The sequence below is a fragment of the Geotrypetes seraphini genome, chromosome 2 (assembly GCF_902459505.1).
Source record: "Geotrypetes seraphini chromosome 2, aGeoSer1.1, whole genome shotgun sequence".
Lineage (NCBI taxonomy): Eukaryota > Metazoa > Chordata > Amphibia > Gymnophiona > Dermophiidae > Geotrypetes > Geotrypetes seraphini.
The window spans coordinates 112111494-112139309 of record NC_047085.1 but is presented as its reverse complement, the minus strand read 5'-3'; the positions used below and the strand labels follow the sequence as shown (position 1 = coordinate 112139309).

Here is a 27816-nt window from a genome sequence, read left to right as displayed (position 1 = left end):
TTTTAATAACTGTTAAAAAAAATCTTTGTTGCTTCGTCCCACTGATGTGGAAGATGTCTTTCATTTACATTATTTCAGTTGTGGATTAAAAATTGATTATCGGATAGATAACAGAGAGTATGGTTAAATGGTCATTTTTCTCAATGGAGGAGAGTAAAAGTGGAATACCACAGGGATCTGTACTGGGACCGGTGCTATTTAACTTATTTATAAATGATCTGGAAACTGGAACGACAAATGACTCCCGGCCGGCCGGCCGCCGCCGGCACTGTTCCCTCTAAGCTGAGCAGGAGTCCTCCACCCACAGTCTCACCAATAGAGGGTGCTGTTTTACTGTCACATTTTTCAATTGTGAGGGACAGGCAAGTTCTGCAGGACTCCAGGGAACATACCTGTCCTTAGCGACTGAAAATATTCCACCCCCTAGTGGTAGCAATGCAGCTGGAGGACACCTGCTCAGCTTAGAGGGAACAGCACTGATTAAATTTGCAGATGACACTAAACTATTCAAAGCTGTTAAAACGCATGTAGATTGTGAAAAATTGCATGCAAACCTTAGGAAATAGGAAGACTGGGTGTCCAAGTGGCAGATGAAATTTAATGTGGATAAATGCAAAGTGATGCACATTGGGAAGAATAACCCAAATCATAGTTACTGAATGCTAGGGTCCACCTTTGGGGTTAGCGCCCAAGCAAAGGATCTGGGTGTCATTGTAGACCAGGGCCGCCATCAGGGCAGTACTACCAGTCCTGCATTCAGGGGCCCGGAGCTGACAGGGGGCCCGGGCTCCCTAGGCCACAGTCTAGGGAGGGGGCGGGCCGCCCCAGGTGCACAGGAGAGAGCTAGACGGTGAACCCGCGGAGTTCAATACATCTCGAGCCGCGAGGCTCGTCTTCTGTTCCTACCTGCCCTGCCGCTCACATATAGCCGATCGGAAGTGTTCCCTGATGTCAGCGCTGACGTTGGAGGGAGGGCTTAAGCAAAGCCTGCCCTCCGACGTCAGTGCTGACGTCGGAGAATACTTCCGGTCGGCTATTTGTGCGCGGCAGAGCAGGCAGGAGACAAGCTCTCGGCTCGAGCTCCGTTTTGCTGAGAAAGTTGCAAAGATGGGCTGGGAGGCAAACGCAGAACACAAAAGGGGGGAGGGAGTGCGTTTTGGACACAGAAGGCATGGACTTGGGAGAGAGGAAGGGAGGGAAAGAGATGCTGAGGTGGGGGAGGGAATGGGTTTTTGGACACAGAAGGCATGGACTTAGGAGAGAGGAAGGGAGGGAAAGAGATGCTGAGGTGGGGGAGGGAATGTGTTTTTGGACACAGAAGGCATGGACTTGGGAGAGAGGAAGGGAGGGAAAGAGATGCTGAGTTGGGGGAGGGAATGGGTTTTTGGACACAGAAGGCATGGACTTGGGAGAGAGGAAGGGAGGGAAAGAGATGCTGAGATGGGGGAGAGAATGGGTTTTTGGACACAGAAGGCATGGACTTGGGAGAGAGGAAGGGAGGGAAAGAGATGCTGAGGTGGGGGATGGAATGGGTTTTTGGACACAGAAGGCATGGACCTGGGAGAGAGGAAGGGAGGGAAAGAGATGCTGAGGTGGGGGAGGGAATGGGTTTTTGGACACAGAAGGCATGGACTTGGGAGAGAGGAAGGGAGGGAAAGAGATGCTGAGATGGGGGAGGGAATGGATTTTTGGCACATAAGAACATAAGAACTGCCATCTCCGGATCAGACCTTCGGTCCATCAAGTCCGGCGATCCGCACACGCGGAGGCCCTGCCAGGTGTACACTTGGCGTAATTTATAGTCCACCATATCTTTATATGCCTCTCTTAAGGAGATATGCATCTAGTTTGCTCTTGAAGCCTAGGACGGTCGATTCCGCAATAATCTCCTCTGGGAGGGCATTCCAGGCGTCAACCACTCTCTGAGTGAAGCAGAACTTCCTGACATTAGTCCTGAACCTGTCCCCCCTTAGCTTCATTACATGTCCTCTAGTCCGTGTCAAATTGGACAATGTAAATAATCTTCTCTGCTCTATTTTGTCGATTCCTTTCAGTATTTTGAAGGTCTCGATCATATCCCCACGCAGTCTCCTTTTCTCAAGGGAGAACAATCCTAGTGTTATAAGTCTATCCTCGTATTCCAGTTTCTCCATACCCTTCACCAGTTTTGTTGCTCGTCTCTGCACCCTCTCCAGCAGTTTTATATCCTTCTTTAGGTAGGGAGACCAATGTTGGACGCAGCATTCCAAGTGTGGTCTGACCATTGCCCTATAAAGCGGCATTATAACTTTCTCCGATCTACTCGAGATTCCTTTCTTTATCATGCCCAACATTCTATTTGCCTTCTTTGCCGCTGCCGCGCATTGTGCCGACGGCTTCAGGGTCCTATCTATCAGTACACCCAGGTCCTTTTCTTGTTCACTCTTCCCCAGAGTTGCACCTGACATTGTATACTCGTATTCCTTATTCTTATTGCCTAAATGCATTACCTTGCATTTCTCCACATTGAACTTCATCTGCCATTTCTCCGCCCATGTTTCTAACCGACACAAGTCGCTCTGGAGTTCCTCTGTATCCCCCTGCGATCTGATTGCCCGGCATAGTTTTGTATCGTCTGCAAACTTGATGATCTCACTGGATGTTCCTTCTTCCAGGTCATTGACTTGGGAGAGAGGAAGGGAGGGAAAGAGATGGCAGTGTACACGGGGAATAGAAGAAAGGAGAATTATTGGTCATAGGGAGGGAGTGAGGTACAGATAGTGGCATACCGAGGTGGGGGGGCGGTCCACCCCGCCCCGGGTTTATGTCCCAAGGGGGTGCACAGCTGGCCACCCTCCAGTGTTCTCCCTAGGCCGGCAAACTGCGGCTCTTTAGCCACTTGAGTGCCACCGCCGCCATCGGGAACAGGCCGGCGCCGAGTTCTCCCTGCTTTTCCCTGTGGGGCCGACCAACTCTCGCCACTCGCGTCAATTCTGACGTCGGAGAGGACGTTCTGAGCCAGCCAATCGCTGCCTGGATGGCCTAGAACGTCCTCTCCGACATTAGAATTGGCGTCGGGTGGCGAGAGTTGGTCGGCCCCGCGGGGAAGAGAAGCAGGGCAAACTCGGCGCCGGCCTGTTCCCGATAGCGGCAGTGGCAGCGGCAGCATTTTCCCAATGGTGGTGGCATAGGGGAGGGCAGGGAGAAAGAAAGAAAGGGGGTGGACAGGAAGCCAGAAAGAAAGAAAGGGGGCAGGGTGAAACAAAGAAAAATGGGGCACGGAGAGAGAGAGAAAGACAGACTTACAGAACGAAAGAGGGTGTGGAGAGAGAAAGAAAGAAGGGGGCAGGGTGAGAGAGAGAGAAAAACAGACATACAGAAAGAAAGGGGGTATGGAGAGATAGAAAAAGAAAGGAGGGGCAGGGTGAAACAAAGAAAAAGTTTGGGGAGGGAATGAGGTCTGGAGGAGAGGAAGCATACAGGAGGCTGAAAGAAGGGAAGAAATATTGGATGCACAGTCAGAAGAATAAAGTGCAACCAGAGACTGATGAAATTACCAAAGGTAGGAAAAATGATTTTATTTTCAATTTAGTGATGAAAATGTGTCTGCTTTGAGAATTTATATATGCTGTCTATATTTTGCACTATGGCTCCCTTTTACTAAACCGCAATAGCGTTTTTTAGCGCAGGGAGCCTATGAGCGTTGAGAGCAGCGTGGGGCATTCAGCGCAGCTCCCTGCGCTAAAAACCGCTATCGCGTTTTAGTAAAAAGGGAGGGGGAAAATTTGTCTATTTTTGTATAGTTGTTACTGAGGTGACATTGCATAAAATCATCTGCCTTAACCTCTTTGAAAACCCGCGGAACATAAATGATAATTAACATTTTCTCTGCGTACAGCGTGCTTTGTGTTTTTAAAATTTTATTGTTGGTAGATCATTTTGACTTGGCCACAAAGGTAAGGGGGAGGGAGGAGAGCTGCTGAAAGATATCTAGTAATCCTTGCAGGCTTGACTGTGCAGGGAATTATTTTTGTAAAATCATGTTTTGTTATGTGACTGGCATTATTTAGACTTTAATTTCTATGAATGAATAGAATGAAAATGATATAAATTACTTGCTTGTTTTTATGTGCGTGCGCTGAAGGAAAGTGGAGAGAGAGTGGGCTGAGGACGCTGAAGGGAAATGGGGAAGGGAGAGTGGGGAGAAGACGCTGATTTATAAATTGACAATTGTACAGAATATTGTTTCTTTTTTATATTCATCCATAGCTGCATGTTAATGATGTGCTCATATGCACTTATTTATCATCATAACATATACATCATCATTAACATGCAGCTGTGGATGTGTAAGGACAGGCTGAAGAGGATGGATGGGAAGGAAGGAAGGTGCACATATCAACATATCATACATTTTTAACATGGATGATGCAGCTATAGGCAAGCTGAGGAGGATGGGATCATACAGATGTGTATGTTCAGATATGCGCTCAGATGTGTAGTTTTTTCTGATATATTTATTAAGCTTACAGTATTTATAAAAACACATTTAATACTTGTTACAAAAAATATTGTACAATTGTGATCTACTTCTGGCCTACAAAGGTCAAAAGAAATCCTTAACTGAGATTTTACATTCAAAAGTGAATTATAGCTACTAGCACTATTATTTATTAGTTATTTATTATGCAGATGTTTGTTAGTTTGTTATTAGTTCAGTATTAGACATATGCTAGTTTAGAATAGATAGGTATAGATTAGTTTAGTTTAGATTAGGTTAGGGCTCTGCTGAAAGAGTCTACCTTGACGTGGTTGCAGGCTTACAAATCTTTTGGTCAAAGAGTGCGGCGACGGAGAAAAGTATGTGTGTATTCGGCCCATGGAAGAAGGGGGGGGGGTCGGGGGGAAGAGGTGCGTGGGGGGCCCAATAGGATTGCTCAGTAAGGGGCCCAGAAATTTCTGATGGTGGCCCTGTTGTAGACAATACAATGAAACCTTCTATCCAATATGCAGCGGTGGCCAAAAAAGAAAACAAGATGCTAGGAATTATTTTAAAAGGGATGGTTAACAAGACTAAGAATGTTATAATGCCTCTGTATCATTCAATGGTGTGACCTCACCTGGAATATTGCATTCAGTTCTGGTCTCCTTATCTCAAGAAAGATATAGCGGCACTAGAAAAGGTTCAAAGAAGAGAGACCAAGATGATAAAAGGGATGGAACTCCTCTCGTATGAAGAAAGACTGAAAAGGTTAGGGATCTTCAGCTTGGAAAAGAGACGGCTGAGGAGAGATATGATTGAAGTCTACAAAATCCTGAATGGAGTAGAACGGGTACAAGTGGATCGATTTTTCACTCCGTCAAAAATTACAAAGACTAGGGGGACACTCAATGAAGTTACAGGGAAATATTTTTAAAACCAATAGGAGGAAAATTTTTTTCACTCAGAGAATAGTTAAGCTCTGGAATGCATTGCCAGAGGCTGTGGTCAGAATGGACAGCACAGCTCGTTTTAAGAAGGGTTTGGACAATTTCCTGGAGGAAAAGTCCATAGTCTGTTATTGAGAAAGACATGGGACAAGCCGCTGCTTGCCCTGGATCAGTAGCATGGAATGTTGCTACTTTTGGGGTTTTGGTCAGGCACTAGTGACCTGGATTGGCCACCATGAGAACAGGCTACTGGGCTTGATGGACTGTTGGTCAGACCCAGTAAGGTTATTCTTATGTTCTTATGTAATTAAAGAATGATCAATTTTTTAAAAACTATCACTTAAGCACTGTTTGTGAGAGTTAATGATCTGATAATGAAACAACAGCTGTGCATTCTGACCAAGTGACTGACAAGGTTCATATCTGCGAGAATACAGAGTAATTACTCTGTGTCTTTGCAGCATCAAACATGTACAGTAATGTGTATGAAACAAAGCTAAGCAGAAACTCTGTGGCACCGATCGCTGCCCATGTTTTCTTCACTAATGATGTTTTCCATCAGGCACCACCTGTCGTAGTAGATATGAAGTTGCCCTTATGTTCCTTGAAACAGTAATAAACCATCTTCAAAGCTGAACAGTTAACAGATCAAACGTGCATAGAAAAAAAATCAATTATGAAGAACTTGGCTATTGCTCCCTGGCTTTTTAGCTTGCCAATATTTCCTTAATACTGTTTTACGTTTAAAAGTTGTGTTTAAAAGAAGTAAAGGTTAAAATAAAGGAGATATGATAGAGAGAGGACCCATGTAGAAGCACATCAAGCATGTGGGAATTGTGTATATTGCCCTTTTGTGCTACAACAAGACAGTATATTAATCCCGCTGAGTGGGAATAAGAGATATACCCCCTCTTTTACTAAGGCGTGCTAGCCGTTTTAGCGGGCCTTAGTAAAAAGGACCCCATAGTTTGAGAATGGGTACTAGGAACGTAGGGAGAGAGGAGACATGATCGAGATGTTTAAGTATATCACCAGCCGTATCGAGATGGAAAAAGAGATTCTCTTTCTCAAGGGACCTCGGCCACAAGAGGGCATCCGCTCAAACTCAGGGGCGGGAAATTTCATGGCGACACCAGGAAATATTTCTTCACCGAGAGAGTGGTTGATCCTTGGAACGAGCTCCCAGTGACGGTTGTCGAGGCAAACAGCGTGCAAGAATTTAAGAGCAAATGGGATGCCCAGTGGGATCCCTTAGAGGGTTTAAGTATATCACCAGCCGTATTGAGATGGAAAAAGAGATTCTCTTTCTCAAGGGACCTCGGCCACAAGAGGGCATCCGCTCAAACTCAGGGGCGGGAAATTTCATGGCGACACCAGGAAATATTTCTTCACCGAGAGAGTGGTTGATCCTTGGAACGAGCTCCCAGTGACGGTTGTCGAGGCAAACAGCGTGCAAGAATTTAAGAGCAAATGGGATGCCCAGTGGGATCCCTTAGAGGGTTAAGCTAAGGAAACATGTCATCAGGTGTGAGATCCCTAGGATAGTAGACTTGGGGGTGGGTCAGTAGAGTGGGCAGACCTGATGGGCTATGGCCCTTATCTGCCGTCATCTTCTATGTTTCTATGTTACTCGTAATTCAGTGGGGATAGTTTATTGCAGGGGTAGGGAACTCCGGTCCTCGAGAGCCGTATTCCAGTCGGGTGTTCAGGATTTCCCCAATGAATATGCAGGAGATCTATTTACATGCACTGCTTTCATTGCATATTCATTGGGGAAATCCTGAAAACCTGATTGGAATACGGCTCTCGAGGACCGGAGTTCCCTATCCCTGCGCTAGGGCAATTAAACTGAGAATAGCGGAGCATTTAAGTAGCAATACAGTGAGATAAGTGATTGAATTTAAGTATTTTGTCTTTGAATTATCCTGGTGATGGTGGAATTGGAACCGTGAGGTGCAATGATGGTTCCTTTGGCAGCGTGTGCTTTTAATTAATTGAGCACATTAGGTTGGTGGGCTGAGCACGTCACTTGAATTATAATTTATTGTATTTAAAGTGAATAATGAAGGTAGAATAATGTATAATTGTACACCCTGTGATATGTGAGAAGTTTAATACTGTTTTGCCAGAAATCACCCCTATAACAGTAGCTCCCTATTTTGTCTATTCTATAACCTGGCGCCAAAGTGTTTGCATGTAATTGCACAGGGGGTATTCACCTGGGAGGGTAATGGGTATTACTAGTAATCTCACACTTTATAAAATTCCAACATTTTCACACACAACTGCACCAAGCAAAACCATTTACATCAATCAGCTCATAGATATGGCATAAGTGGTCATAATAGAGTTTGGCATATAACCAGGTATTTATGCTAGTATTCTGTAAGATTTGGCATGCAAATGTTCCACTATATAATACTAGCTAAGAAACCAAATTTTGGTGTCCTAAATGTTAGTGTCTGCTGTTGAATCGATCCCTTAGAGGTCATTTCTAGGAAAGGGATGCCTATACTGAAGCACCTACTGGGAACCTATTCTTTATTGAATACTGATCAACAGCCAAAGACCTAGTATACTGCATATGCTTGTATCTAGATTGCTGAAAAACAAATATATATTATAGTATTTATACACTTAACTCTGCACCCCACCCACACTCCCACACCCACACTTCAAATTACATGCCATCATGTTTAGATGCCATGTTGTGAAATAGTACGAAACCAAAATACCAGTATCCAATCTAGATTTTTCCCAGTTTCTCTCTAAAAGTCAAATATTTTTGCTACATCCTTTCAGTTCTTTATGGAGCCATACCTTGCAACTGTTATGCTGTTAATAAAATTGTAAGTTTTACGTTAAATTGCACCTGCTGTATACCGCATTGGGTGAATCTCTTCATAAAAGCAGTTAAATCCAAATAAAGAAATTATTTTCCATTACCTTAAATTTCTGAATCAGGGCTACTGTCTCTAGGGTGACTTTAGTCTTAAAACACTAGGCATCATATAAAGCTTCAATATTTCCATCTTCCATACTTATATGATATATAGGGAGAGTGTGGTGCAGTGTTTAAAGCTACCCTGGGGTTGTGGGTTCAAACCCACACTGCTCCTTGTGACTCTGGGCAAGTCACTTAATCCCCCGCAATGTCCCAGGTACATTAGATAGATTGTGAGCCTGCTGGGAAAGACAGGGAAAAATGCTTGAGTACCTGAATAAATTAATGTAAACCGTTCTGAGTTCCCTTGGGAAATTGAATAAATAAATAAATAAATCTTTCTTAATACTTCCAGTTTCCAAGCAATTCTATGGCCATTTTACTTCTTTCTAGACCTTATACTTTATCCCAATACCTGAGGGATTTTTCCTCAAATATATATGCAGGTGCATTTTCAATAGAAGTCTAAATCCAACTTTGGATGTTTCCCATAAGACATCTAAAGTCAGAGGCAGAGAAACGGTCATTTTCAAAATCAGTAAAACCAATAGACATCCAAAATGTTAATTTTTTTAACAATTGCCTACTTGGACATCTTGGCCACCAGGATGTCCAACCTTAAGACATCCAATTTTGTTCGCCATTCTCGGCCACAAAAACATCAAAGTTCAAAAGGTCCAAATCCAGACCCTTCGGACATGGGATGGGCCAGCATTGTAATGGACTGGTCATGCAGATATACCAACAGAGCAGTGGAGCACCTTAGAGAGCACTGCTATGACCTTCACATAAAGGGTGCCAGGTGTATATCTTACCATATACCCCTTATAATTTATGCTGAACACTCCAAAACTCCCCCAACACCTACTATAGCCACCAATAGTCCTTATGGCTGCAAGTGGTACCTATATAGCAGTGTAGTAGGGTTTTGGTAGCCTCACACTTTCCACTAGAAATGTAGTGGTTAGAGTGGCTGATGGGCCTGGGTCCTCCTCTTTATGGTTCACTAGCCCACCCAGCAGGCTACTTAGGTTTTCCCATACAAGTGCTGCTGTGCTAGAGACAGCTATGCACTGTTTCATTCAGATCTTTGTGGGATGGAAGAAGGTTAGTGACCACTGGGGGAGTGTGATGGGGTCATAACTTAATCCCTCCAGTGGTCATCTGGTCAGTTGGGTACATTTTTGTCACTTAGATTCTTTTAAAACAGGTCTAGCTCCATCCAGGACGTCTTTGGAAATATTTGATTATTACCACAAGACATCCAAGTCTAAGCATGCCTAGGCCCACCTAAAACACACCTCCAACATGCCCTCCCCACACCCCCCACTCTTTAGTTTTGCACACGTGGAGGGGCATAATCGAAAGGAACGTCTAAGTCCATTTTCTTCCAAGTTGCAAGTCATACAAAATAAAAAACAGCTTAGGACACATTTTCGAAAAATACGTCCAAATTATTTTCCGTTATGAAAATTGTCTAACTATACGTCCTGCCGATCTGATCGTCCAAGCTGCTAAATCATCCATCATTATACCACATTTTCATCCAAGGCAAAAACGCCTAGAAACAGACCTTTTGGACATGGGAGGGGTCTACAAAGTGATGGACTGGACAATCAGACATGGCACCTAAATAGTGAGCACTGCTGTGAACTTCACAAAAAGGGTGCCATGTCTTCATCTCACTACAGCTCCCTTATAGATAATAGTGAGGCCCCCCAACCACCTCCAAAATCCCCTAGACCCACCTATCTACCACCCCTCTACCCTCTTGTGTCATGTGTGTTAACCCAGTATGTTTTTTAATTTATACGTCAGTGTATTTGTATTTCTATTTTACTTGAATTGTACATCGCTTAGGTATTTAATAAGCGATTTATCAAGCACTAATAAAACTTGGAAACCCCAATAGCCCTTATGGCTGCATAAGCCACTTATAGGGGAGTACAAAAGGGTTTGGGGTATTTTTAGGGGAGTGCACATGTTTAACCAGCAATGCAATGATTACAGTGGCTTATGAGCATGGGTCCTCCTTTCCATGGGTCCCTAACCCACCCCCAAGATAACTTAAGCCACCTCTGTGCAGGTCGACTAGGCTTTCCTATGCCAGGCTTCCAGGTGATGATGGTCTGGAGGCTGAATTTTAAAGGTGTGATTACAATTTTTATGGGAGTGGGGGGGGGGATCGGTGATCACTGGGGTAGTGTTTGGGGGTCTGTAGTTTGTGTCTGCAGTGCTTATCTGGCGACTTTAGGTTTTTGTGACTTAGACCATGTTTTAAATGGTCTAAGTCATAACCTCCAAGTTCCGTCTATGCTATGCTGTATAACTTTCGGTTATACATGCAGTACAACTAAGTCTAAGCCTGCCCACGTCCCGCCCAAATCCCACCCTCGACACTCCTCCTGAAACGCCCCGTTTAGCTAAGGTCGTTCAGCGGCACTGTGAAAGCCTAAGTCGTTTTTAAATACGTCCAAAACCCGGTTTGATTATCGGCACTTAGACGTTTTTGACTGATGATCGTCCAAGTGCCGACTTAGGCTAGTTTTTGGATGTTTTTCTCTTTCGATTATGAGCCTCATAGTGGTTAGGATGCCTCGCAAGATATCCAGAAAGATGGCTTTGAAAATCAGCACTTGGACATCCTGGCGATTAGGACGTCCAACTGCCAATTTATGCCATTTTTTGGATGTCTTAGGCCCTCTTTTACTAAAGTGTGCTAAACGATTAGCGCGCGCTAAACACTAACCCGTGCATGTTAAGTCTATGGACGTGTTAATGTTTAGCGCGCGCTAATTCGATTAGCGCGCTCTAATCAGTTAGCGCACCTTAGTAAAACAGGGGGTTAGGGTTTTGAAATTGCCCCAAATAAAATAGTACCAAAATAATCCATCCAAAAAATAAGTATCATTTTTCTTATTTCTCACCTGTTGCAAGTCAGAGATAAAAATTGGGTCTAACAAATGACCACCCTGATAGGTGAGCAGTCTTACAACTTTCTTCAAGTTCCCTGAGGCTAGCACATCTGTGAGAAGTGACTCTCTATGATCTTTGGGATCCTCAAAGAGTGAATAGAAATCTCCAAGGACCCTAAATTTGACAAAGTGTTGTCTCAGCAGATTACAGCAGTGTCATCCATTCAATATCCTGGTTTAAGCCCAATATTTTTTCATCCTCCCAGCATTCATTCTCCATCAAATATCATTAACCTCATGCTTTCCAGTGATGGACCAGAGGCACTTGTATGGAATCTGTCAATATCCTTGACTTATGTTCATTCAACCGAATTTGCACTGGTTTGGGGCATTTTTTTATATTCTGGAGTATTTTTTGTTTAGTTTTGTTTTCCTTTTCATATCAGCATAAACATTAGTGTCCAACGTTTGTTCAGAATAAAATAAATAAGCAATTATAACCATACCTGACTTAGATTTTAGAATTATTTGGACTGTATGTCCATCATTAATTACTTCACAGTCACGACAAACAACATAGTTTGGAGACAAGCGTACTTCCAACAATGAGGGGTCATACAAAGCTTCTCTTGAATTCAGGTTAATAGGGGACTGATATTCTCCATTAGCTTCAGGGAACAGTAACCCCCATTCAACACCTGAAAAGAGAGGGAGAAAAAAACAGGAACTCAAGTTCAGTACAAATGGCTTGTCTCCATCTCAAATATAGACAATCTAGGAACATAGCCTAAAATGTAATCTTTCAAGGTCTAGCTTTTGTCATGAGAAACTGTCATAGATTCTGAACTCTAGTGATACGCTCTCCTATATGGGTCTTACTCAAAGATTTTTCCCATTTGAGAAAGGACTTAGGAATAAGATGTACTACAGGATTTCCCTCATGTGGGGTCCAGGGGAAACTACTTATTACACTGTACAGTACACTCAAATCAAATTGAAACAAAACTCAAATGACCTCACAGCTGGAGAAAGCTTTGGTGGCAACGCCAGAGATGGGAAGTAAGACCAATGCTTCTATGGTCTGAGTCTCGTAAATGGCAAAGATGGATCATGGTCAAGGCTGGAATGGGTTTCAATGACAACTCCAGTAGTTGGGAAGTAGAACCAGTGCTGGGCAGATTTCTATATTCTGAGCCCCAAAACTGGCAGAGAGAAAAATTAAGTATGTGTATAACATGTCACATTCAAAGCATATGCTTTGATTGCAGGTGTTGCATATCTCTAAGAAGGGGAAGGGTAGAATCAAATTTGATATTAGCAATTAAATGATGCCAGAGGTGGAGGAGGGGAAGACACTCGGGATTGAAAGCAATGGTATCATATAACTGCCTGCATGAGGTTACCATGGTGGGCAAGTTGCTAACTGCACTATTTATGATGCTAGTGTTAAATCGTGAAAAGTAATGTGTGCAGAGTACAAGATACAACTCTGGACACCTTTTGGGCAGACTGGATGGACCATGCAGGTCTTTATCTGCCAGCATTCATTATGTACCCTATTTATCTTCATATTCTGAGTTGGGGCTCAAGTAAGAGAAAAATAAAAACTCATGTAAAACTCAACCAAAAAGAAAATGAAAAATCAACCAGCACAGCAGCAGAAACAGAAGAGCCGTTGCTAGGCTGTTGATAAAGGCATTGAGATTGATATTCAAAGCGATTTAAATAACCAGGAGAGGCTCCTGGCCATTTAAATCAATTTTCTGGGACTAACTAGGTATATTCAGTGGCACTTAACTGGATAGCTTTACTAAACCGCCTCATCCAAACTACCTCTACCAGGCATAGAAAAACACACACCCCATTTACCTACCCTCCAATCAAAGAAGTAAAACAGAAAAAACTATACGACGGCCTACTAGCCATTCAAGCAGCAAAAATAGATAACCATATCTCCAACCTATTGATAACAACCCCAGACTACAAGATGTTCAGAAAGAAAATAAAAACTATACTCTTCAAGAAATCCCTTAACAAAGCTTAATACCACGAATACCCCCTTCTTACCATCCCCTCCCTTACCCCTGATCCTACTTATCCCTCTCTTGGAAATGACCTCTGATCTAACTTTGTAACCCTTCTTCCATAACTCTTTTGTAATCCGCTTTGAACCGAAGGCAATGACGGAATAGAAATCTGTAATGTAATGTAATATACCCAGTTAAGCCAAAACTGACTATTTTGTGAGCAGTCCAGGGGACGGAGTCATCACTTACCTAGTCAAGTGCCAATATTAGTGCTTAACTGGATAGGTTAACTAGATAAATAGGACCACACAAAATTGAAGAAGACATGGCAAATGAGGTTCAACGTGGATAAGTGTAAGGTGATACACGTCGGTAACAAAAATCTCATACACGAATACAGGATGTCTGGGGCAGTACTTGGAGAGACCTCCCAGGAAAGAGACATGGAAGTACTGGTCAACAAGTCAATGAAGTTGTCCGTGTAATGTGCGGTGGCGGCGAAAAAGGCAAACAAAATGCTAGGAATAATTAAGAAGGGGATCACAAACAGATCAGAGAAGGTTATCATGCTGCTGTACTGGACAATGGTGCGCCCTCACCTGGAGCACTGGTCGCCGTACATAAAGAAGGATACGGTACTACTCGAAAGGGTCCAGAGAAGAGCGACTAAAATAGTTAAGGAGCTGAATGAGTTGCTGTACAGTGAGTGATTAGAGAAACTGGGCCTCTTCTCCCTTGAAAAGAGGAGACTGAGAGGGGACATGATCGAAACATTCAAGATACTGAAGGGAATAGACTTAGTAGATAAAGACAGGTTGTTCACCCTCTCCAAGGTAGGGAGAACGAGAGGGCACTCTCTAAAGTTAAAAGGGGATAGATTCCGTACAAACATAAGGAAGTTCTTCTTCACCCAGAGAGTGATAGAGAACTGGAGCACTCTTCCAGAGTCTGTTATAGGGGAGAACACCCTCCAGGGATTCAAGACAATGTTGGACAGGTTCCTGCTGAACTGGAATGTACACAGGTAGGGCTGGTCTCGGTTGGAGACCTAGTCTTTGACCTAGGGTCCGCCGCGTGAGCGGACTTCTGGGCACGATGGACCACTGGTCTGACCAGCAGCGGCAATTCTTATGTTCTTATGTGAATCCAAGGCTTGTTGAGACTGGTAAAATGAATTTTTGGTGTGCAAGAGTTAAGATATGGAACTCCTTGGTGCGTCAAATATGAAATTGGCATGTTTAGAAAATTACTTAAGATGCAGCTATTTGTAGACGCCTTTTTCTAGCCAATAATTGTCCTCTCTGGCAGAGTTGATGAATTATTAATGCAAGCTATGGTATTATTTTTTAGACATGATTTCTGAGGATTGTTTGTATGTTTATTTTATCAAGTTTTGGTTTTAAAATTATACATGTAAATTATGTAAACCGTTTAGTTTTAAACGGTATAGAAATTTTTAAATAAATAAATAATATCCATTTTAGCTTTAGTGTAATCTGACTACATATAAGCAGATATTCAATGCTGGTTCCCAACATGGACAAAAAATGCTGACTGCCACTGGGTGAATATTGACCCCACTATGAAGAGATAGGGCCAGCACTAGCAGAGCAAGCACCTGCTTGAGTTGGCACGCTTCCAGAAGCAGCACTTCAGCCATCATTTTGACAAGAAAGACTAGGGACGCACATTCATTAGCAGGCATTCCGTTCATTAAAGCGCCTTCATTTTAGAAGGTGAAAATCAATTTAACACATTAACCTATAAATTAGCACATGTACAGTTGATTAGCATACATTAAAAATATATAGCAAAGTGCCGCTGTGGGTTAAAACTAGCAAAGAATTCCAATTCTAAAAAAGAAACAAACACACAAAAGTTCAAAGATGTACTACTGAATACCTTGTGCCTGGTGTGGCAGAAAACTTGCAGCTTTCCTTGTCTAGGGACTGTATTTTCTTAATATCAGCCAAATTTTCTTGATGTCTGATAAAAAGTTGTTTTTTCTTAATCCTGTGTTCTAACATTAGTATGTAAAGTCTTACCTGATCTAAGGCCTAAATATTTGAAATCTAAATTTAGGTTTTTATGCCAAAACATTATCTACATAAAAAATAAATTCTTAAATTGGAATTGGTCAGTGCAAAATCTAGGAAGTCTGTCATGGCTAAAGGCAAGGCTTGTAATTATATGATCCCATGCCACCAAATTAAGTTGCCATATGGAATCAGGGAAACTGATACTCTCTATACAACTCTCCTTCAAACAAACCTCATACCTTAATATCAGGTATGTGTCAAAGAGAATGGACATAAGAACATAAGAATTGCCATACTGGGACAGACTGAAGGTCCATCAAGCCCAGGATTCTGTTTCCAACAATGACCAACCCAGGTCACAGGTACCTGGCACTTAGGCCCAAATTCTCAAAGCTGTGCAGAACGTTAGGTGGTAGTAATTGGTGATAAACGATGCGGTAATTGACCGCATTGTTTAAAACCAATTAAAATCTAAGGGCTCCTTTTATGAAGCCGCGTTAGCGGCTTTATCACACGTACATTTTTAGCGTGCGCTAACCCCCGCACTAGCCGAAAAACTACCACCTGCTAAAAAGGAGGCGGTAGCGGCTAGAGCGGCCGGCAAATTAGCACGCGCAATTATGTGCATTAAACCGCTAACGCGGCTTCGTAAAAGGAGCCCTAAATTTTTAAAAAATGTAGGCATTTGCAAGCACCTACAAATGACGGCAGCTAACTCCCATCCATAGGTGTGGTTTACGCCAGAAGTTGATGTAGGCGCCTCTGATACAATTCTCGCCAAAAGTAGGTGCCGGAGGTGGGAGTGTGTGGTTAAAGCTACAGCCTCAGAACCCTGAGGTTGTGAGTTCAAACCCACGCTGCTCCTTGTGACCCTGGGCAAGTCACTTAATCCCCCCATTGCCCCAGGTACATTAGATAGATTGTGAGCCCACCAGGACAGACAGGGAAAAATGCTTGAGTGCCTGAATAAATTCATGTAAAACCGTTCTGAGCTCCTCTGGGAGAACGGTATAGAAAAGTGAATAAATAAATGTAGGCCTGTATAACCCTGGCCTATATTTCTGGCACCTAAATTCAACATGGCTGCAATTCTCTAAACTGCGCATCACGTGACTGATACGCAATCAATTCCGCTTTTCTACGTGAATGCCGCTAGTGGTGCCATTTAGAGAATCCAGCTCTTAGGACCTGACCATGCCTAACTTGTAGGCGCCGGTTGGTGTGGTTGTCAATCAACTGCTAGGCGCCACTTATAGAATTGCACTTAACGGTGCCTAAGCATGGTTAGGTGTCACCAGGCATCCTTGTGGTAGGCTTAGGTATATTAGGCCAGGGTTTTCCTGGCATAATTTACCACCATTAATATTGATCTAATTACAAGAGGCCAAGAGGCCATTAAGTAGTGCTGGGCTTGTAAGCAAATACATGGCCACAATTTAATGGGGGGATGGAAATGAACCACTTTATGTGCCATGCTAATGGTGAAACCCCAAGAGCTAGTGGGAAAAGAAATTCGGATGAAATCAGAAAGGAAGCTTGCATAGTACAATAATACCATTGGAACTGCAGGGTATGCAGCATCAGTTGAAAGTAGCTACTTCAGTGGGTATTTTATCCCTTAGACTCATCTGGAATATTGAAGGAGTTCATAAAAGGGGAGCTTTTAGATAGTATAGGTCCCAAAGGAATTTAGGATTGGTTGCGCTGGGGTCGGTGATGGTTACAACTATGATTCTGAATGGAAACGGATCAGAGAATGAAAAAGGTCAAGGAGCCTGGGATGGGTCAGTGATTATGCACCGACACAAGTGCATATATTCACATTAAAGCTGTAGTCCCTTATAACCATAGTGGCTCTTGCTGCATTTATTTGGGAGAGGGGGGAGGTGGAGGGTAGCTGGGAGGGATAGGGGAGTAGAGGTTATTTCCTGAGTAAACTTTTGATTTCCTCCTCTTCCAGTACCCCTCCATTCTTCTGTTGTCCCTACCGGACCTGCCACCATCACTACTACTATTTATTGTTATTTTAAAAATTTATAGACCGCCTTTAAACAAAGCGGTTTCCATAAAAATAAACATACATAATTGCAGAGTACAAAACAGAATTACATTTCTAAAATTAAAACTAAATTACAATATCATGAAATACATTTTCTTTAAAAACAAAACACATTTGCACCCAACAAACAAACAATGCCAAGGCAATTAATAACAAAGGCACTTAAGAATCTACATATTGACTCAAATACAGAGTCAAGACCGAAGTTGCATCAATCAGGAATATGTTAATAAAAAGGCTAAGTAGCTCTACAAATAGGCACCAAAAAATAGCTTGGTTTTCAACAGCTTGGTTTCAAAAAGCTTGGTTTTAAACTACTACTTATTTTCTCCCAGGTCTAAGTACTAATGGAACTCAGCATTGTATTAAGCCTTTAATTACAAGACTGTACTCATTCTATCCCTGCTGTGACAGGCCCCAATATGAACTATGCATGTTGGGAGGGGAAGGGAGGGGGGAGCTATGACAGTTCTTGAATACGGGTCTGTTCAAGGCTCTGCACCATGCTCAGATATGCCAAGGGTAAACCATCCCAAAGGAGATTTATCATGCCAAGGAGTGAGATTGAAGGCCATAGAATGAGATTTTTTAGAGGCTATATCAAGGGTATAAAGCTAGAATGGTGTAGTGCTGCTTTTGGAAATGAATAAAAGCAGCATTACTGTATTTTTTGCTCCATAAGACGCACCTGACTATAAGACGCACCCTAGATTTAGAGGAGGAAAACAAGAAAAAAAGACATTTTGAACCAAATTCTCCCTGCCAGGCTCTGCACCCTGTCCCCTCTCCCTGTCAGGCTCTGTACCCTGACCCCCTCTGGTGGTCTAGTTGTGGGCAGGGACAGGGCACAGATGTCAAAGCAGATGACTTTTTTAAATATGCAATATCACCTCAGTAACAACTATAGAAAAATAGACAAATATAGTGCAAAATATAGTCAGCAGATATAAATTCTCAAAACTGACACATTTTGATCACTAAACTGAAAATAAAATCATTTTTCCTACTTTTGGTGATTTTTCCTTTCTTTCCTTCCTCAGACCTAACAATTGTCCCTTCCTCCCTCCATCCTATGTCCCCCTCAATGCCTTCCAGCCTTTGTCCTATTTCCTTCTCCCCCTCCCCCCCTCCTGTTGTCTGGTGATTTCTTTCTTTCTCTCTTTCTTTCCTTCCTCAGGCCCAACAATTGTCCCTTCGTCCTCCTTCATTCTCTCCCACCTATGTTTCCCTCACTGCCTTCCAGCCTTTAACCTCTTTCTTTTTCCCCCCAAGCCTGCCCGCCCGCTCGCTGGATTTTTAATTACCTCCCGCTGCTGCTGCTGGGAAGACACATTGCTGAAGGGTAAGTGCTCCAGGCCGGATGAAGCAGCAGCAGTGGGGGATACGCCTGGCTCAGCAGCGGATTGAACTCGTCAACGTGGATTGAACTCATCAGCGTGGAACCGCAAGCCATAACCGCACTGTGGCTCGAGAGCGAGGGATGAGCAGGGAGCCAGTATGGAACAAATTGCTGGGAAGGGCCAGGCAGGTGCAGCAATTGCACACTGCCGGCCCAGACCTTCTCTTCAATGTCAGAATTGACGACGGGGGTAAGACTTCTGGGCTGGCAGTGTGCAATCGCTGCACCCGCTTGGCCTTTCCTTCTTCTACTTGCGGCGGCAGGCGACGAGTAGCAACAGCAGCGGTGGTGGCAGACGGTGGGCAAGAAACCCTGATCTAAGGTAACGGGGGGGGGGCAATTTGGGTATTCGCTCCATAGGGGACACACTTTTTTCTACCCACTTTTTTTAGGGAAAAAAGTGTGTCTTATGCAGCAAAAAATATGGTAAATGATATTAACATTTCTTTGGAGCCTCTGAGAAAAGTACAAAGTGGGAAGCAGTTTGGGTAAATTTTTCAAGCTGAAAATTGTCTTCCACCCAGTAGTTAAAAGTGTGAATGAGACTTGGCATCTCTGCATGCTGTTCTCCACTTGGCCTGAACAGCAGTAGCTGCGGCAGCAACAACATGCAATAGGAGAAGGGAAGAAGGCAGATGCTAGTCACTAATGTTTCCTCTAAGCCAGTGTATCGCAAACTGTGTGCCGCACAAGATTTCAGGTGTACTGTGAGATGCCAGGGAGGAGGAGAGACGCTAGCGAGAGACACATCCTGTAGGCAGTCAGTCACCGCCAGTACCTCTCCTCCTCCCTGATGTCTCTCCTCCTCTCCGTGCCTCTTCTTTTTCAGCAACTCCCACTGGCGGCTCTGGGCCCTGTCTGGAGGGCCTCTGTGGATGCACATATATTGATGTGATGATGTCACGCAAGTGCATGACATCATCATGGCAACATCCGCCCACTTCCGGGTGCCCTCGAGCCACGGCTGCCAGTTTAGTGTGCCACATTTCGTAAAGTTTATGAGACGCTGCTCTAAGCTATGCATGTGTACCTGTGCACAGAGATCATGAACTCTGCAAAACAGTGCACGCAAAAAATAAAATACTGAGACAAATGTTAATTAGTTATTATAAAGTGCCACAAAAAACTGAACTATTCACATGTGCCTGATCTGAGCAGCTAAGCACCATTACTTTCCTTAAATTAGTGCTCTGTCAAGTTAGCTGTTCAGGTCTCTTCCCAGGATGATCTATAATACTGTATTAATAGATTGTTAACATTTAATAATGACAGCAATGTTCCCACTAAGTTACATGAGAGTACAGCGAGTTGGCAGTGAAAGTGATCCAGCAGTGAGAGTGGATGGCAGTTGTGAGAGAAGAGGAGTCCTGGGGATCCGAAAGTGCATAGAAACATGATGGCAGATAAAGGACAAATGGCCCATCTAGTCTGCCCATCCGCAGTAACCATTATCTCTTTCTCTCTCCAAGAGATCCCACATACCTATCCCAGGCTCTTTTGAAATCAGACACAGTCTCTGTCTCCACCACCTCTTCTGGGAGACTGTTCCATGCATCTACCACCCTTTCTGTAAAAAAGTATTTCCTTAGATTGCTCTGAAGCCTATCACCTCTTAACTTCATCCTATGCCCTCTCATTGCAGAGTTTCCTTTCAAATGAAAGAGACTCGACTCATGCTCATTTACATTACATAGATATTTAATTGTCTCTATCATATCTCCCCTCTCCCTCCAAAGTATACAGATTGAGAGGGGAGATATGATAGAGACATTTAAATACCTACATGGCATAAATGTGCATGAATCGAGTCTCTTTCATTTGAAAAGAAGCTCTGGAATAAGGGGGACATAGGATGGTGATAGGCTCAGGAGTAATCTAAGGAAATACCTTTTTTACAGAAAGGGTGATAGATACGTGGAACAGTCTCCCAAAAAAGTGGTGGAGACAAAGACTGCATCTGAATTCAAGAAAGCAGCAGACTGGATGGGCCATTTGGCCTTTATCTGCCATCAAGTTTCTATGATTCACCCTGTTGAATCGATTTTTTGATTTGATTTGATTTGATTTCAATGACATAGCTTTTTAAGTTTAAACATTTTATTTAATCGAGGCAATATTATGTGAAAGATAGGAACATCCAATCTTTGACATAGTGACTATGCTGCTTACATATTGGTCTGACCCAGTATGGCTGTTCTTATGCTGTTATCTTTCTCTTAAAGTGCTCGCTTCCATTTTTCTCTTTTCTGCTTCTATCCACTCAAAAGTAACTATTGCTGTATTCCTTTTCACTTTTAATCTAATCAGCTTTCTATCCCCTTCTCTTATCCCCTAGCTTTCACATTTCCCATCTACCTATTCCCTTTTATCTGCTCCTCATTATCACATTTCTACCCTCTGTACTCATTATTCTCCTCTCACTCATCTCCTTTACAAGTCTCCCACATGAATCCACCATTTTTAGCATCACCCTCCTTGTCCCTTACTCCACCCTTGTAACCCAGAATTTCCTTCCTCTCTTTCTTTCTCTCTCACTTTTCCTCCCTTCCACAAGCCCAACATCTCTCCTTTCTGTCCTTCTACTCCCTCTTCTCAAGTCTGACATCTCTCCCGCCCACCCCCTTCAGGTTCTAAATCCATATCCCTTCTACCTTTCCCTGTCTCTCTCTCCACCCCTGCTATCTCTGAATTGTTCATCTCTCCCTCTCCCCACTTTGCCCTCCTCCACCAAGTCCATCTCTCCCTCTCCAACTTTCACATCCTCTACCAACTTTCCCTGACCCCCTTTCACCCCTTTGCCAACTCTCCCTCTCCTGCCCCCCTCTGTCCTCCCCAAAGTCCATCTCTCCCTATCCCCCTCTGTCATCTCTCCCTGTACCCCTTCTAGCCCCTCTGTCCTCCCCATCCATATCCCAAATCTTACTTCTCTCCCTCCCTCCTTTACCCCATCCCTGAGTCTATTTTTCCCTCCTTTCCTCACTTGTCCAACATCTCTTACTTCTCCCACTCTCTCCCCACCGAGTCCAATAGTTATATTCAGGTGGCATTGTTGAGAGAGTGTCATCTTGCTGCTAACCAGCGTACCTGCTGGTTGGCTCTCTCTGCCACTTGCCTTCCTGCCACCAACACTTTCACCTGTCTCCCCCCCAAAAAAATTTGCATTTTTCCCATGCCCCCACCATCTACCTTTCATTTGCTGTAAAAGTTGCCGGGCGGCAGTGAGCTACCCTACTGCCAGTCCCGGCGTCTTCTCTCCACTGCATCCCACCCCAGTGGAAACAGGAAGTTATCAGAGAGGGCAGGCCACAGTGGAGAGAAGACATCGGGACCAGCGGCAGGGTAGCTCATCACTGCCTGGCAACTTTTACAGCAAATGAAAGGTAGATGAGGTGGGGGGTAGAGGAATGGGAAAAATGCCAATTGAGGGGAGATGGGTGAAAACGTTAGGTGCTGAGAAGGGGAGCAGCAGAGAGACCCAACCAGAAGTATCTTATCTGATTTAGTTGCTAAAATGTTGGGCAAGCCTGGAAAATGGAAAAATTTGGATTCGCCAAACAAACAATTGGGAAAAGTAGATAAAAAGGCTATATTGGTGGAATTGAGAGGAATATGAGACCTATTAACAGACCCAAAAAAAGACATTGAGGAGAAAAAGGAAGAAATTGTATCTATGAAGGCTGAAATACTAAAGTTTAACTCACAACTGGAAAAAAATGAAAGCAGAGTTGAAAAGTTAGAAAACAATGTAAAAGATCTGCAGGGAAATTTAAAAAAACTTTAAAATTGTGTTTATTAGGCTGTTATCTTGTAATGTTTCCTTAAAATTTTTATTAAAATATTTATGAAAAATAAAAAGCAAGTCATTCTCCAAAAAACACTCATGCAAATGAGGTTGGCGGAGAGTAGCAAAAACTCACTAAATTAGCATGTGCCCATCACTAGTTATAGTGATGGACACATGCGCAGAATAAACAACAAAAAAAAAAAACTCCACAACAACAGGAGAGATGCCCAACATCTTCCGCCACCAACCAACATACCCCCAACCCCCCCTTTCCTCAGCAGCTGGAGAGTTGCTCACGCTCTCCTGTTGCCAACCGACACACACCACCAGCAGTGGGAGAGATGCCCAGTCTCTCTTGCTCAACTGACATACCCCCAGGCAGCGGGAGAGAGGCTCAATGTCTCCCACCACCAACCAACAACCTCCCAACCCCCCTTGGCAGTGGGAGAGTTGCCCACGCTCTCTTGCCACCAACCGACACACACCACCGGCAGCGGGAGTGATGCCCATGCTGTCACACCCAACTGACACACCCATAGGCAGCAGGAAAGATGCCCAATGTCTCCCGCCACCAACCAGCACCCCCCCTCCCCCACAACCCCCCTCGGCAGCGGAAGAATTGTCCATGCTCTCCTATAGGTGGGGCCTTATGCATCTGGGCCAATCAGAGCCCAATTTGCATCCAGGAAGGGGCCTAAGGCTCTGATTGGCCCAGATGCATAAACAACCTGGGCCAATCAGAGCCTCAGGCTCCTTTCCGGTGCATCCCAGGATGCACCGGGGAGGGGTAGGCCTGCCATTTTGCAGAGACCGGCCTGCTGGCCAGAGGGAGTAGACATCCCTCTTCCCCTGACGCATGTATGCCTTCCCCCCCCCCCCCCAATGCTTCTAACTCTGCCAGTGTGAGCAGCAAACTCCAACCTGCTGCTCTTGCAGGCCTCAGCTCACCCTCTGAAGTCACTTCCTGGTTGCACGCAACAGTGGGGTGGGGGAGGAGTGGGTGGGCAGACAAGACGGCAAGGGGTGCCACCCTCACTTTGCCACTGTGACTGATTATACGAGGGGCTGCTGAAAAGTTCTCAGCCCACCCAAGAAGAGAATGAAGTGGAGCCATGACACTTTTCATTTCAACGATATGAAATGAACCGAAAAATGTCAAGAAAACACAATTATTTGCCAATGCCTTCCTATGCTAATGCTTATTCCTTTGATAATATCCTCTTGAGATTTCCCTGTCAGTAATGTATGATTTAAAGCATGTTGTATTTCTGAATTGATGGTATTAGACTTGCTTTGCATGCTAATGTGAATTGGTGTGGCTATCTACCTTAGAATTGATCATTTCATTTGATGTGTATGTGGGTTTGCCTTGATTTTTTTGATATTTTATATTGGGAGGAAGTCTATGATGTTGTCCAGACATGTCTGTTATATGTGGAAATCGTAGGGAAACAAGATTTTATGTGTGTGACTTGGAAACCGCATAGTTGTATGCAGTACATTGGTACCTTGGTTTATGAGCATAATTCGTTCCAGAAGCATGCTTGCAATCCAAAGTGCTCGTATATCAAAGCAACTTTCCCCATAGGCCATAATGGCAACTCGGATAATTCGTTCCACTGACTGAATACCGGTAGGTACATCTCTCTGACCCGATCCCCGACCCGACACCCAATCCGACCCCCGAGCCAACCCGACCCGACCCTGGGAACTGGCTTTGTTGCTTCCCCGAGGCACTGCTCCCTCCCTTCGCGATCGCCTTCTCCCCCCCCACTGACCGGTCCTATCCTTACCAGTGCGCCGCCAGTGTTGAAAGTGCCTGCCGCCGGTTCTCTGCTGGGTTGCTGCTGGGCCTTAAGCATCTGCGCATGCTCAAGGCCTTCTGGCTCTCACTCTCTCTGAGATTCTCATGAGATTCGATCAGTTGGGGGGGAGGAGGCGAGGAGGCGATCACATAGGGAGGGAGCAGCGCTGGTGACCTCGAGGGAGCAACAAAGCCAGTTCCCGGGGTTGGGGATGGGAGGCTCGCAAATCGGGTCAATGCTCGGTTTGCGAGTTAAAGTTTGCTCGAGTGTTTTGCTTATCTTGCAAAACACTTGCAAACTGCATTACTCGCAAACTGAGCTTTGACTGTATATAAATTTTTAAATAAATAACTTGTACGTTTCATGGCGCCACATCATTCTCTTCTTGGTTGGGCTGAGAACTTTTCGGCGACCCCTCGTACCCAGCACCTGGACTAACTTGCTACACACCCTATAGCTTAGATCAGGTCCTCATATCTTGTTTAACTGTACAAAGAACTTGCCTTGAATTTAGCCACCCATCTATTTATACCACTCAACTCTATTCTACCCATCTTATCGCTATCTATATATCTGGACTTGACCACCCGACTACATAGTAAGCTCTATTGTAGAAAAAGCACTTGCGTCACATCTATTTTATTTGAATGTGTGCTTCTCATCGTTTCATTGGTATTACGCTGACATCATATTATATCTATGATATCTAAGAGTGTTCTTCCATGCTGATATTTATCATATTTGTATTATATGATTGTTCTCCGGTGCTGTTAAATATGTATACTTTTGATTCTGTTTCATGTTAGTCCTATTATTAGTTTAAATTTGCCATTTCCAAGTGTACCTCATTTAACCCCTCTCCCCCTTTTACAAAAGTGTAGCACGGTTTTTACCGCCAACCACGCCGGTAACAACTCAGACGCTCATAGGAATTTTATGAGCGTCAGAGCTGTTACCGCCACGGCCGGCACTAAAAACTGCGCTACGCTTTTGCAAAAGGGGTGGGTTGTTGTATTTATGTTAAACTGCAGCGCCTTGGCTGAATCCCTTCACAAAGGTTGTTAATAAATCCCAAGAAATTTAAATAAATAATAGTCCTGATTCTCCCACACTGAAGACTTTTTGCCGACGTGGCCCCTGCTTGAAAAGTAGTGAAGACCTCTGTATTAATGTTTTCTTAAATATTCTGTAAATTGTTGGGGTTTTGGGGGGGGAGGTTTTGATTTAGAACTGTCTAACTTTTGCAAATGAACTGGGGTCCAAAAAATCCTATGCAACAAGAAAAACCAAGTTTGTCTCATAGATGCTGACGCTGTACATTTCAACCTCCAAGTCCAAATTCGTGGCCATCGAGATGCAGAAATATACTGCTCAATCTCAATGCTCCAAAATGTCTCTAAGACTATTTTGGGGGGGGGGGTTTATTCAAAAATTCCGAAACTAATTTATACCATCGGGCGGCCTGATGTCCCAATAAATCTGTCTGGAAGCATAGGATCTGCAAGCTATAATAAGTTTTTAAGTTTTGCCAATCAGAGAATGCATGCTTAAACTCAGGTAATAAAATAAATAAATCTTCCTACAACCCAAGCATCCCCTCCCCCAGACAGCCTGTTCCTTACATACATAAGAACATAGGTAAGGCGAGCCATGCTGAGTTACATCAAGGTCCATCCCATCCAGCATCCTGTCTCCAGCCATGGCCAACTCACAAATATTGGACAGATCCCAAAATCATGTAAATCTACTGTAAGAACACATAATCAAGCCATAGAAGCACCTCTGCAGTACTTTGAATCTCTATCCAACACAAAAACACTAGCTTTCAAGGGAATTTAAAGTCAGACGTCTAGAGTATTTTTTTTTTTTAAATACAAATGCCAAAATGAAAAAATCCCATTAATACAGCTAGCCAGAACAAAACTTGCATTTGCAGAATCGCCATGCCATAATCAGCAGGAATGAGCACCCTGGGGTTATGGGTTCAAACCCACGCTGCTCTTTGTGACCCTGGGCAAGTCACTTAATCCCCCCATTGCCCCGGGTACATTAGACAGATTGTGACAGACAGGGAAAAACGCTTGAGTACCTGAATAAATGCATGTAAACCGTTCTGAGCTCCCCTGGGAGAACGGTATAGAAAATTGAATAAATAAACTTAGTCTGTAGAAATGAAAAACCACGAGAGTCCAAGTTATGAATACTTAAAAATGTTCTTGAAGGTCTCTAGAAACTCTAGTCAAACTAAAGAAAGTGCTCAGAAAGCATTTTTGGGCTGCTTGTGTCATTCCTGTAGAAAACCAATCTACATCTCGCATGTGCAACATATATAAACGTGTAAATTATGAGAGGAAAAATTATTTTAAAAGAAAAAGTATACGGAACAAGATGTTTGCTAGAAGCAAAGCAAATTTTCTCAATGAGGTAATAGCTGTTACTATAAAGTTCAGCTGTGCGTGAAGCAAGAAGAAAGGGGGGGAGGGGGAACCTGTCAGGTAAGTCCAATACTATTCTTGCAACCAAGGTGAGATCTGTAACGCCTAGACTAGAGTAAGAAACCTGGACCTGTGGTCTGTGCAAAACTGAAGCGCCATGGATTGCCTTATTTCCCTATGCACGAGTAGGTTGAGCTGTCTCGGTTAGAGTCTCCTACCTTCCTCGTACCCCCACTCCAGCTCCTCCTTCACCGACTCCGAGTCCTCCTCGATGAAGCCCTTGTCGGCCATGGGAAGCCTGCAGCCGGCACAGAAAGAGGCAAGAAAGCCACTGAGCAGCCTTTACACCACTGCCTGAGCTGAGCTCTCCAATCTGTGACTGGAGTCTGGGAGGGAGGAAGGGAGGAGAGTCAGCTGAGGCTTTTGTCAGATATATGTGTGTGTGTGTGAAAGAGGGAGAAACAGCTTGCAAGTGGCAGACGGAGTTGATTACCACACGCCCTATACCAGGGCTAGAGGCTGAATGAAAGGCACTAAATAAATACCAGTATGTATATATTTGTTCATGCCCTGTCCTTCTCTTCTACTGCTTCTACCTTATTCCTGGTGCTTGCTTCTTTTTTTTCCACCCTTCCAGTCTCCGACCCTGACACTCTGCCAGCCTCCTAAAGTTTGGCAGGGATATATGGCCCACCAGTCTTCCAGAACCAGCCAGCATAATTCATACTGTAAGGTCACTAGAACAGCACTACCAGCACTGTCAGCTCAGGAACTATTTTTTCTTACTGAGGCTCGGCCAGATGTTTTGTTAACACTTTTTCATGGACACAGTCTTCTCTCACCACAGGAAGATAATTTTATAGAGCATTTTCCATGTGTAAAACCTAGTTCACAAACAGATAATGGTTCTTATAAAAATGTGCAGATGTATACACATGTAAAAAGTAAGCATACAAAGATGTGATCTCAGTGGCGCAGTAAGGGGGAGGCAGACCACCCA

General features: G+C 43.8%; 1 protein-coding gene across 1 annotated transcript in view; it reads right to left on the bottom strand.

Annotated features, from left to right (window-relative positions):
- The window catches only part of CA8 (carbonic anhydrase 8), a 106585-nt gene extending 79318 nt beyond the window's left edge, over positions 1-27267 (bottom strand). Inside the window, exons 1-2 of the mRNA XM_033935034.1 lie at positions 27035-27267; positions 11775-11966 (exon numbers count right to left, since the gene is read on the bottom strand). Coding sequence (XP_033790925.1) covers positions 11775-11966; positions 27035-27107 — 265 coding nt within the window. The 5' untranslated portion in view covers positions 27108-27267. The remainder of the gene's footprint in view (positions 1-11774; positions 11967-27034) is intronic.
- Between the last annotated feature and the right edge of the window lie 549 nt (positions 27268-27816).